Source organism: Chiloscyllium punctatum, chromosome 3, assembly GCF_047496795.1.
Source record: "Chiloscyllium punctatum isolate Juve2018m chromosome 3, sChiPun1.3, whole genome shotgun sequence".
Lineage (NCBI taxonomy): Eukaryota > Metazoa > Chordata > Chondrichthyes > Orectolobiformes > Hemiscylliidae > Chiloscyllium > Chiloscyllium punctatum.
This window is the reverse complement of record NC_092741.1, coordinates 64,264,977-64,278,442: the sequence shown is the minus strand read 5'-3', so window position 1 is coordinate 64,278,442 and position 13,466 is coordinate 64,264,977. Positions and strand designations below refer to the sequence as shown.

At 40.1% G+C, this 13,466-nt stretch overlaps 1 protein-coding gene across 1 annotated transcript in view; it reads right to left on the bottom strand.

Annotated features, from left to right (window-relative positions):
- Positions 1-698: 698 nt before the first annotated feature.
- The window catches only part of LOC140454088 (uncharacterized), a 108,491-nt gene continuing 95,723 nt past the window's right edge, over positions 699-13,466 (bottom strand). The window contains exon 4 of the mRNA XM_072549028.1: positions 699-10,879. Coding sequence (XP_072405129.1) covers positions 10,113-10,879 — 767 coding nt within the window. The 3' untranslated portion in view covers positions 699-10,112. The remainder of the gene's footprint in view (positions 10,880-13,466) is intronic.

Below are 13,466 nucleotides of genomic sequence, written 5' to 3'. Positions count from 1 at the left end.
CTGTACAGGACATTGGTTAGGCCACTGTTTGAATATTGTGTGCAGTTCTGGTCTTCCTATCGGAAGGATGTTGTGAAACTTGAAAGGGTTCAGAAAAGATTTACAAGGATGTTGCCAGGGTTGGAGGATTTCAGCTACAGGGAGAGGTTGAATAGGTGGGGGCGGAGGGGTGACCTTATAGAGGTTTATAAAATCATGAGGGTCATGGAGAGGGTAAATAGACAAAGTCTTATCCCTGGGGTGGGGGAGTCCAGAATGAGAGGGCATAGGTTTAGGGTGAGAGGGGAAAGATATAAAAGAGACCTAAGGGGCAACTTTTTCAGAGTGTGGTACATGTATGCAATGAGCTGCCAGAGGATGTGGTGAAGGCTGGTACAAATGCAACATATACCCAACCAGATGCCTTGTAAATGAATAGGAAGGATTTGGAGGGATATGGGCCAGGTGCTGGCAGGTGGGACTAGATTGGGTTGGAACAACTGGTCGGTAGAGACAGGTTGGACTGAAGGTCTGTTTCCATGCTGTACATCTCTATGACTAACTTTTGGATTGTGTTTAAAATATTTTAAAAGGGTATTCTGCTGAGGAAATAGCTAACTGATTTCAATAACACAATAAAATAATAAACAGTAAGGGATAAAGAGGGTTCTATAAATGATAATTCTCAATGTAATATGCTCAAATTTGAACATCACCTTTTATTAATATTTAACCAACAATTTCTGTATCTGAGCCATAATGGCTTTCACTTACAGACAGACTTAGACAAAGAATCTTTTCAGAGTCAAAACACAATATAATACCATACAATAAAAGACATCAGAATGACATGACATGATATGATACAGTAAATAAGACACTTAAATAGGTACAGTGAAATTAAGAAAAACTTTCGTGAGGCATGTGGTAAATAATCTACTGAATTTCTAAAACCTACAGCCATAGAGTTAATCATAAAGTGAACTCACCTGAATGATTATAAGATATCATGGGTGATTACAAAGAATAAAGGTACATCAGAACCAATGACAAATTTAAGGAAAGATGCTATTTCACAAGTACCACTATGCTGCACAGTGTGTTTTTTTTAAAATTAACCTAGTTTTCAAACCAAGCTGCTCAGGCATGTTTTTGCACACCACTGGAACAGGTTGCACTTGAACCTATACCTCCCAGCCCAGGAATAGGGATGCTACCACTGCACCACAGGACAGCCTATAATGTTGGTACTGATACACATTTGGCTGATTAATCACAAAGGTGAGGTAGATTCCACAATTCTTTCCAAAGAAATCAAGAACCTCCCAACACGAATCTGACTGAGGACTGAAAAGCTTCTGAGCGTTTGATTCTACTATCCAATAATAACTTTGTGTGGAAAAGTACTTTCTGTTATTAGTCTTGAACCTTTATCCGTTTCTACGATGTGCTCTCCTTGTAATCATAATTTTTGAAATGGGGCTCAATGTTAACATTGTTCTTATTCTAGTTGCTAGCTTGACAAGAATCCTTTTCATTGACCTTTCAAGGCTGAAGAGACACATATCCAGACGTCATAACTCAGTAGTAAATCAGATTCCAGAATTCAAATCTTTTCCTTGCACCTTTGTGGCAAAAAGTATTTTGCAATGCTCAAACAAGAAGATCCATCCCAGTCACAACATAAACCAAGTAGCTGTCTTTAAAATAAAAGATAATTTAAGCTGTTGTTGAACAGCCTTTTAAGGAACAATGAGATAGTTACACCAATGCATCAGTAAATGGAATATTACAATTTAACTTGGAGAAGCACCAGAAGAGGGATGAGGATATTTATTTGAACAATAAATAAGTAATTATCTTGTGAAATATGCTGTCTGAAAGGGCTGTGGAAGCAGATTTAGCAGTAACATTCAAAAGAAAATTGAATAAATACTTGGTGAGAATACATTATTGAACTATGGAAGAAGATCACTGAGACCAAATGGATAAGTCTTTCAAGAAACAGGCAGAGGCATGGTGGAGTGATAGATTTCCTTCTGTGCTGTATCAGTTTATGATTTTATGAAAGAAGTGGGTTTAGTAGATTGAAAATCACATTTCATTTCCACACTTTGTGTTCACAGTTCTGCTGCCAAATTTAGCTCTCATTTATAGATGTCTGATGTCTCAAGCACTTATGAGGTAGTTAGAAATTTTTAAAACATTTGAAGTTCTTGCCTCTGGCCTTTCTAAATATCCTATGCTGTTACTTAAAACATATATCTCGTAATTTGCCAGTTTTGGTGTAAGAGAAATCCTAGAGTGTTCATTTTAAACAACTGAAGGCAGATAGGAGGGTTTTGAACACTTGCTGCAAAGGGAGAGTAGATAGATGGATGAAGTTTGCACTGTTTTTCCTGGAGAGGGGATTTGACGGAAGTTTACAAGATCATGAAGGTCTAGGTGGAGTAGAAAGAGAGAAACTGTTCCTTATAAAAGAATTGAGAACAAAAGGACACAGATGAGACATAATTTGCAAAAGAAGCAATTTAAATAGGAATAGGAAGTTTCCTTCCATGGATCAAAGTGGGCAATGGGGAGAAAGTTGCAAAAATAGGGCAAAAATGAAAAAAACTCAGAACCTATCACATTCTCCCCATGTTTGCGAGGGTTTCCTCTGGGTGCTCCGGTTTCCTCCCACAGTCCAAAGATGTGTGGGCCAGGTGAATTGGCCATGCTAAATTGCCCATAGTGTTAGGTGCATTAGTCAGAGGGAAATGGGTCTGGGTGGGTTACTCTTCGGAGGGTGACTGGTTGGGCTGAAGGGCCTGTTTCCTCACTGTAGGGAATCTAATCTAAATCTAATCTATGCAACATGGAGACTTCTGAATCTTAATAAAAAGCAACCACTTTATTTCCATGCATTTGCACCTCATTTGTTGTTGAATTTCAACACCACTTCCAATTCTCCTCTTGTTTCTCGAGAAACTCAACAGCACAAATTCCTGACACGCAATCATGTCCTTGCTGTTAGGTGCAGCTCGCCAAATGCAGGCCTTTATTCAACTTTATCTTCACCGCAATGCAGCTGCATGTTTGATGACCACCATCCTCCACCAGCCTTCCTCCAAGCAAGTCAACACTGGCAAACCACCAGCCTCAGCACATCATCATGTCTGCGCTGGGTCCAGCTCTCAGCCCTTCAGAACTACAACCTGCCTGCTTCTGCCTGGTCACTTTGCATGGAGGGTCACACATTCACCTCAAAACAGTGCATCTTCTGGATCGTAGCTTCATTTATTTATTCTTCACGAATTTACATGTCATCCTTGGAAAAGCTACACTTATCTTCTCTGTTTCTCTCCAATATTAGTATGTGTATATAGCGTGCTTAATGAACAATGCTAGCCTCAGTGACTTGCATTGTTTATTCCTGCTTGTAAGCAGCACTGACTGTCAAGGGGGTGGACATGTTGAGATATAGAACCTGTTACATCAATATCACAACTACAGGCCATGCCAGCAACTCGTGTGTCGAACACCCTGCATTTTAAATTGCACTTCAACCAAATAACCCTGTGTGCAAGTCAAAGGGGATTAGTCCTTTGTAGGGTCAAAGCTAGTCAAGGATGCTGCCTCAGTTATTCAAGGGCTTGTCCAATTCTAGATGGTTAGTTATATGCTTGGTCCAATCATGTCCTTGCAATCATGGGATTGTGCCATGGTCAGTATTGCAGGTCAACTATAATGTTGGTAATTTCAGGAAGGTCAATTAGGGAGCTGGAATGTGCTCAGCTGGGGCTTGCTAAGTCATTCCGGTGTATGGATTGCAATCATTTGACGTGAAATTACAGAGAGGATGTGAAGATTTCACTCAGAGAAACTGAATGATTAATTCTTTCTTAAAATCAAACAATAACAGACCTGGAGGACTACAGAGAGTCATATTGTTCACCAGTCTAGGATAACCATGGAACCTATTGCAAGCAATTGTGTATGACATACACCAATCATTTAAAGTTGGAAAACAATCTAGAGATAAAATTGCATGCCTAAAATAAAAAAAAGTCACTATAGATGGTCATACATGGTCAAATAATTCAATTGTAAAACACCCTGACGGGAAACATCTGATGGACTGGATCAGGGAAATTTTCAATATATTAATGGCATTTGTAATGCCTGTATTTAAATAAGGTCTCATTGCTCTGCAACATTTCAGAAAGCATCATAACAAGTTACATCACCAATCACAACAGCAACATCCTCAAGTTGTACTCATTAATACCTAATTAAAGGAACAAAATATTTCAGATGTCCAATCACAGTGGAGCAGTAATCCACAAATAATTTAAAAAAAAATAAACACAGCTAGGAATAAGTCAGGAAAGGAGATTCTTAAGCTTTGCAATTTACTGGTCAAGAGTGCACCATATTAATGTCCAAGATGGTTCACAAAGATACAAGTGATACATTGAAGCCTTAGAGCTCGTACAAAAAAAAACAAGACTGTTACCTAACTTCAGAAGATCAACTTAAAGTGAAAGATCGTAAATTTGGGTTTTATAGCTGTTAATATTATTCAGTTATAAAGTAGATAAAATGGTATATGATACAAATTAAGTAGATCTGGAAAACTAATTGAGAAATGAAGACAAGGGAACAGAGGTAGGTAATGGGAGAGTCAAATTTATGTTAGATAAGATCTTCATACAAAGAGTCACTAACACAAGGAACAATAGTGATGCCAAGTGGGCAATGTTGTATGGGCCATCCCTTGTGCCACATTAACTCGAACTGGGTGGACAGTAGAACATGTAGCTGATACATTAGCATCTGTTTTTCATCTCCATTGAAGCATAAGTTACAAAGATGCTTCTGGTGCTTGTGGTTTTAAGGGTCAATGGGAATGATTGCTGTACTTAAATCATAACAGATGTGAATGTTATTATTGTTTACTAACTAAAGAATTTTACTCAGGAGAGAGCTGGCTTTGCTTATGTAATCCTGAAATACTGACTATGACAGACTTAGAGATCCAGCAAGCTGTGAATTCTACTCAATTAAAGGAGGGCATGTGGCGATGTCTGCATTTCTAGGTTACTGCGGTCACTGGTACATTTATTTTGTTCAGTGTTACAAAGTCAAAAGCATGTATGTTCACTTTAAAATAGAAAGTGTTTTCTGCATATTGAAGTAAACTTAAAGTGCAGGCTCAACTGCCTGAATGGAACAGCTGGGAGATGGGCTGTTCCAAAATAGAGTCCAGATTAGAGTGGGGCTAGATACGTGTAACAATTGGCTGTTAAATGGCTGTTACCTGAGTTTTGGTTGCTGTTTTAACAACAATTCAAATTTAACCAATTAGTTTAAATTATGACCCGGATACTAAAACCTAATTGAGTTTGAATTTATTGTTTTGAGAACAAAAATGACAGGGAACATTGTTGGGTGGTATAACACCAGGGCATTTTGAAAATTTGATTAGGAGAGCAATTGCCCATCGAAAATCTTGCTCTCAAAGAAATTAGATGACACTCTCAATCAGAGGTCCCTTTTCCTGTAGTAAAAAGAAAGAAAGAAGACCCAGAGAGATCCGCAGACAGAAGATCAAAGACAGTGGAGAAGAAAAAGAGCGTGTGGACTTGAGATTAAGTTAATGTAATGTTTAGTAAGTGTGTTATTGGTACAGCATTTTTATAGAGTTGGGGTAAGTAGTTAAGAAAAGGGGGCTTGGATTTGTGAATAGTTTTTGTTTAGTGTTTACTATTAGAGTTAGGAAAATAAATTGTTATGTTTCTTTAAGTAGTGGAAATTAGGAATTCTCTGTCACTCACTCACATTTTAACAGATCATGAGATGAGGCGAGCTTTTCTGACTGTTTAGTTTTAATTAGAGAGTGTCGACCTCGGCGTCAGAACAAGAGTGTGAGAAACCCATAAACTGAGCATAGCGTAGGCAATTTAAGAACGTCCATAGTGTAAATGATAGAATAGTGCTCCAGGACAGTTCAGTCTAATCCCCAATACTGCCGCAGTTACGCATTATGATTACTTTACAAATCCTACCACAAAGCCCTTGCAATTATGATCAATTAGAACTGCTGTGTGATCATAAACTTGATTGTTATGAAGTAGAGAGAGAGGCTGGCTTCACAATAATGCGACTGGGAAATGTGCAATGCGCATGATTTTGAAGGGTCCAGGTTTGATTGTTGTCTCCACTCAATTATCTGATCACAACTGGGACAACTGCAGAGACTTCTTCATGTTCCCCAAGTGAAAAGAACCATCAGCCAAGGGTCCAGCTCCTCACCATACTTCAGTGACCCTGGCTAGCTTTGAAATAAATGTGGATTTCCAGCAAGGACAGGATCTGGCCTCGTTCTGATGCCTACTCTGATTGGAGATCCTGTGGCTGGAATCATACAAAGAGTGACTGAATGATGTGTAGAATCACCTGCTTCAATTAAGGGCAGAAGACAACTAGGAGAAGGGAACAGAAGGTGGACTGTTTAAACTTTCTTGCATTGAAGGTCTTGATGCCACACACATAGGCCACTTTAACCAGGGGGCCTATTTATATGCATCAAGTTCGGGGACATGCTGGCATCATGGTATTATTACCAGCCTAGGCATCCATAGGCCCTGGGTATGCTCTGAGGTGGACATTTGGTGGCATTTGAATTCAATAATAAGTGTCGAATTGAAGTCTAGTCTCAATAATAATTTCGCAGTCACCATCATTGATTGTTGTAAAACTCCTTCTGGTTCACTCATGTTCTAATTAGAATCCCTACAGTGCGGAAACAGTCCTTTCGGCCTAACAAGTCCACACCAACCCTCCGAAGAGTAGCCCACCCAGACCCATTCCCCTACATTTAGCCTCTGACTAATGCACCCAACCTACCCATCCCCGAACACTGTAGACAATCTAGCATGTCCAAATCACCAAATCTTTGGATTGAGGGAGGAAACTGGAGCACCCAGAGGAAACCCATGCAGACATGGGAAGAATGTGCAATCTCCACACAGACAGTCGCCTGAGGCTGGAATTGAATCTAGGTCCCTGGCACTGTGAGGCAGCAGTGCTAACCACTGGGCCACTGTGCAGTTCCCTCAGGAAGGAAATCTGTCATCTTTAGTTGGTTTCACCCACGTGTGTCTCGAGACTCACAACATGATTGTTAACTCTCCACTGCTCTCTGAAATGGCTGAGCAAGTCACTCAGCCCTCAAGGTAGCCAGGTATTTATCATTCTCTTCGAATCGGGCTCCCAAGGTAAGAGCTTTTCATCAGTTTGTAGAGGATCAGTGCTGTCAGAGGAGGCTTCTGTATAGGAGGCTCTGCCTCCCTGCTTGACTGAAGTAGTCATTCTGGAAACATTAATACTGCATTGGAGCTACGTATGTGTCAGTGCAACATATCTGGGTAAAGAAAATACAGGTTAACCTTTCATTATAGACAGCAAAGTCCCACCTTCATGTTTCCACCTTTGTTAATTTGCTTACAGAATTCATAGAGGTCGACAGCATAGAAAATGGCTCTTAGGTCCATTGAGTCTGTATCAGTCAAAAACAAGCACCTAACTATTCTAATCCCACTTTCTAGACTTGTATGCCTTGCCGTCACAAGTGCACGTATAAATACAGTACTTCTTAAAGGCTCTGAGAGTTTCTGTCTGTTTACAGGCAGTGAGTTCCAGATTCCCACTAACATCTGGGTGAGAAAAAGATTTTCCTCACATCCCCTCTAAAACTCTGCTCCTTACCTGAAATCTATGTCATTGAACCCTCTACCAAGAGGAGAAGTTTCTTCCTGTTTACCCTATGTACGCCCCATGTAATTTTACACATCTCATTCATGGCCTCCCTCAGTCTCCCTTGCTCCAAGGAAAACAGCTCCAGTCTAAGTTCTCTTTATAACTAATTGTACACTTTACTGCTACTCACTGTGAGACAAATGTTTGCTTATCCACAAAGAAAAATAATTTCAAAGAAAACTTACTTCCTGGAATAGAAAGTGAAGTGCTGTACATGCACAGTCCATCATTTTCACAGTTAGCGGAAAACGACAATTTTCTGGGATTTCATCCACTGTGGGATATGAGTCTTTACCAGAAGAGAGGCAACTGTGATGTAGATATGAACCTGATACATTCATTTGTTGTTTCTCTTTGCAAATGCTGACTGACCTGTTTGGTTCCTGTTTTCATTTTGTTTCTAGTAAGATAAGTAAACTTCTTATTTCGGAATGAGAAATCATTTGTGTGAACTGTTACTGAAAGGGTTCCACCCAAAAGAAAAGTAACAACAGTGAAGGTGATTGAGGATGTTGCCTTTGCAAGAGCAGATAATTTCCAATGTTTTACTCCTGTTTCCATAGTTATGTACCCATTACCTACAGTCATATATGAACTGTGGTTTACGCAATTATTAACACTGCAACAGGATTGCCAGCAAGAGCCTCTTGCTTGTAAGTCAGAAATTCCAGCTTTCCAGAACCAAACAGTACATTCAGTGAATTGACTGATAGCAGCGGTCAGATTATTTTTTAAAATCCGGATCTGGTTGGAAGTCTGGAAGTTTCACAAGGCAATGTTTTACTATGAGAATGAGTCTCTCCTTTCGAGTAAGTTCCACTCAGGTACAGAAGAATGGATGAAGACAGTTTATTTCTACCCTATAGAATATCTTATCAGAAGGTAGAAGTGAAAGTAGCTTCCAGTGAAAAATAGTTGAGTGAACAGGTGATTTACTTCGCCCTTTGCTGCAATTACATTACTCCGTTGAAACCTTGAGGGCAATGGTACTTCAATCGGGGATTGCCACTTGTATAGCTATATAGCAGGTAGGTAAGTCTCAGAGGGTCCAGCTAACCTGTTAGTTATGATGTGATTTATAGCATCCTGTAATTGTCTTTCTCTCATATTCTCTGACAAACTGACATGAATTCTATGTCCAGAAATATCTATGCAACCTTGTGGCTTTCAGACAGAACGAGTAAAAAAAAATGAAAGCATGGTTAGTAAGTTTGCAGATGACACCAAGATTAGTGAACAGTGAAGAAGGTTGTCTAAGATTACAAAGAGATCTTGATCAATTGGACTGAAGAGTGGCAAATGGAGTTCATTTTGAGGTAAATGTGATGTATTACATTTTGGAAAAAAAAGACAAGATTTATACAACTAAAAGTAGGATCTTGGATAGTGTTGTAGAACAGACAGACATAGGGATTCAGGGACATAATTCTTTGAAGTTTGTATCACATATATACAAAGTAAGAAGACATTTAGCATGCTTGCCTTCATTGCTCAGACCTTTGAATATAGGAGTTGGGATGTTATGTTGAGGATGTACGAGATGTTAGTGAGACCTCTTCTGGAGTACTGTGTGCAGTTTGGTCCAGTTTGGTGCAGTTATAGGAAGGATATTATTAAAATGGAGAGGGTTCAGAAGAGATTTACCAGGATGTTGCTGGAAACGGAGGGTTTGAGTTATAATGAGAGGCTGGATTGCTTGGGACTTCTTTCACTGGAGCATAGGAGGTTGAGAGGTGACTTTATAGAAGTTTATATAATCATTAGGGGTATAGATAAGGTGAATGGCAGATGTCTTTTCTCTAGGGGATTTCAAGACTGGGGGGGATATTTTTAAGGTGAGAGGAGAAAGATTTTAAAAAGACATCAGATGCAGTTTTGTTTTACAGAGAGTATGTGGCTCGTGTGTGAAATGAACTTCCAGAGGAAGTGGAGTATGTGGATACAGTTACAGTATTTAAAAGATATTTCAATAAGTTCATGAATAAGAAATGTTTGGAGGGATTACGGGGCTGGTTTAGTTTGGGATTATGATCGGCATGGACTGATTAGACTGAAGGGTCTGTTTCTATGCTGTATGACTCTATGATTCTAGTAACCCGAGCAGGGTTTGGTGCAGGATGTCATGCTTTGGCGTACTGTCAAGAAGCACATGTTGTGAGACGGGTTTGATTATAAGTCAAGTATTCCTGAGGCTCAAGCGGTATGTACAAATCAGAGTTTTGCTTAGAAACAAAACCTCACAATAGAAGTCCAATAAAAATGGAATTCAACCATTTGTGTAGCACTGATATAGGTTCCAGTTGTTGACAAAACGTCCTGACAAAGAGTAATCAATCCATGTTCCTCAAGCCTGTCATGCCTGATTCTTGTCTTTGTTCCTGGAAGTCCTTCTGGGATCCATCCATCCATCCATGTGTCTTCTGGTGCCTTTTGTAGTTGTCCCAGTGTCCAGTGGTGTACTCGCACTGGGGACATTTGAACGGCTTCTCTCCAGTGTGCCTCAGCATGTGGCGTTTGAGATTCATGCTCTGGTTACAGCTGTAATTGCAGATATGGCACTTAAATGGTTTGTCGCCCGAGTGGATGCGTTCATGTCTCTTCAGGTTCGCCAGGTTGCCACAGGCATAATTGCACCGATCACACTTGAAGGGCTTCTCACCCGTATGAATGCGGACATGCCTCTTCAGATTGTCAAGGTGAGCTGAAGCGTACTGGCATTGCGAGCATTTGTATGGTTTTTCACCACTATGGGTTTTCATGTGCCTCATCAGGTGATTGGGATACTGAGAGATAAAAGTGCACAGCTTGCAAGGGAAAACCTTGTCACCTTTTTCTGGGCTGCTCTGTCCTCCTCCTAAATCCTCTCCTTCCCCTTCCTCCCCTAAACCATGGATCAAGCCATCAAAGACACACCTTGGGCAGTGCTGGCCGATCAAACAAGTTGCCGGTACAGAGTCATCCAGCACCATGCCACACCGCTGGCAAGTGAGAGGAAGCAACAGTCCTGGGAATGAGCCAGATTCCACCGCTCCATTCCCTGTGTCCAGCAGGTTTCCAGCTTCATCGGCACTCTGCAGGAAGTCCAAGACCTCGGAGTCTGCAAAAACAGAAAGAACACACAACACTGTCAGTGATTCCCTTTCAGCAGCAAATCTAGTGAAACATAATCTGTCCACTTAAGCATGTTGTGTCTACATTGTCAGGATGAGATAAAATTCTGATCATAAGATTTTCTGCAGTTTGTGACTGATCTACTGAACAACAATAGCTGATGTTTCTGTAGCACCTTCAACATGAAGAAGTGTCCCAAGGTGTTTCACAGACACTGAGCCACCGAAGGAAATAATAGATTCGATGACCAAAACCTTGGTCAAAGATATTAATTTGAAGGAATGCCATAAAGGAGGAAAGTGAGGTAGTGAGATGAAGGTAAAGAATTCCAGAACTTGGGACCTAGGCAATTAAAGGCACAGCCATCAATAGTGGAAGAATTAAAATGGGGAATATACCAAGATGATCATTAGAGGAGTATGAATGATATATCAGCAGGATGGGGGAGCTGGAGAAGATTACAGAGATGTAGAGTGGCAAGATGATGAAGGGATTTGAAAACAATGAAGGATAAGAACTATGAAATTAAGGCATCATTTGACTATGAGCTGATGTGCATCAGTGAGCACGGGGGTCATAGAGGAAAAAGACTTTCTGTGAGTGAAGAGACAAGGGTAAAGGTATAAGGTAAAGTCTCCATGGACCTCCTGGACCAGAGGCTCCTTTCTCATTAGAGAGAAGGAGTGGGAGATGACGTGAGGTTTAACCTGGGGGTCACCATGCCTTAAGTGAGCGGAGAATTTACCTTAAGCAGCAGAATTTTGAATGACCTCACATTTACAGAAGGTAAAATGTGGGTTGTTTTGGAATAATTAAGTAGAGGCACAAAGGAGGGTTTCAGCAGCAGGTAAGCTGAAACAAGGATGAAGTTGGGTGATATTATGAAAGTAGGAATAGGTAGTTCTAAAGATAGTACAAACATGAAATTTGTGATCTTGCTATTAAATATGACACCAAGGTTGCAATAGGCTGTTGCCAAAGAGAGGAATGGAGTTGGTAGCTAGAGAATAAAGTTTAGAGTAGAGATCAAAAACAGTGGCCCCAGTTTTTCAATAGTTTCTAAGAAACATATTCTGCTTAACCAGACCGGATGTCAGATAAGTAAAGTCATAATTTAGCAACAGTGGAAGAGTCAAGATGCACTGTTGTGAGATAGAATTTTGCTTTCAGATGATGGCGCCAAACAGCAACAGATAGATAAGAAATAGATGTGGCCCAAAAGGATGCATCGTCGAAGGCACCAGAGATAATGGTGAGTGAATGATGGCAAGTGAGTCTCTGACAGTGATGAAAGAAATAAGAGTGGAACCACATGAGCGCAGTCCCACCCAGATGGATAATATTGGAGAAGAATGACGTTGTAAACAGTGTCAAAGGATGTGGGCAATTACATCAGGATAAGGAGAGCAACCTTACCTTTGGCCAGTCAATTGGTTGTCATTTGTGCTTGGAAAAGAACCATTTTGCTCCTGAGGCAGGGATTGAAACATTATTGGGAAGCTTCAAACATGGAATTCTGGGAAAAATAAGAATTGATTTGGGAAGAAAGGGAGGTTGTAGCTGGGTGGGTAGTTTGTAAAGACGTTAGAGTAAAGAGGACTGTTTATTTGAGGTGAGGGACAAGGATATCAGATTTAAAGGAGAGAGGTACAACACCTAAAAAGGGAAAACTGCTTTCAGGAAGTAACATTGGAACCAGAAGGGGAAGATGGGTATTCAACAGTTTCGTGGGAATAGGGTTGAGCAACAGAAGGTTGATCACCTGAATGAGGTGAACTCAGAGAGGGCATGTCAATATCTCGGACAGGAACGAGAGAGAGATTGGAATTCAGGGTCGGGGCAAAGGCCAGCATTAAAGGATTTTTGGTTGGGTGTGCTTGAGGCAGAGTCAGCTGAATAGATTGAAACAATCTTAGTGACAAAGAAGCACAAAAATTAAATAATGAGAATAAAATGAGACTTTGAACATTTATGATGGCTTTTGCCATTAGCTGTAGTAGGCTTATAGCTCTCTGCTGTGCATGTTTATGTGGCATTGATGAGTTATATGATTACATTTAAAAAAAAACTTTAGTACAGCACATTTAAAGAAACAACTTATTTACTGTGACGCAATAATGAAAATTGTATGATTACATGAGAACAATATCAAGTAATTGACATTACAGTGATAATGATCTGTGGCTGTTCTCCATTTGCAGTTAGTCAAGGTTATCAGCACGACAGTTTAATCATGTTCTTATGAAACCATAACTATCCCATCTCTTTTTATTACTAATCATTACTTAGTTACCAGATAATCAAAAATATCAGATTTGGAGACTAAAACACTACTTCACCAGTTTCAACAGAATATCATAAAGCTATAACACAGAGAAGCAGAAGTAGAATTTGAGATGTACCAAGTTTGCTCTGCCATTCATTGAGATCATGGCTGATCTGATAACCCTCAACTCCATTTTCCTGCCTTTTCCCCAGAATCCTTAATTACCTTTCTAAATTAAAATCTGTCTATCTCGGCTTTGAGTATACTTAACAACACAGCCTGAACAGCGCTCTGCAGTAAAGAATTC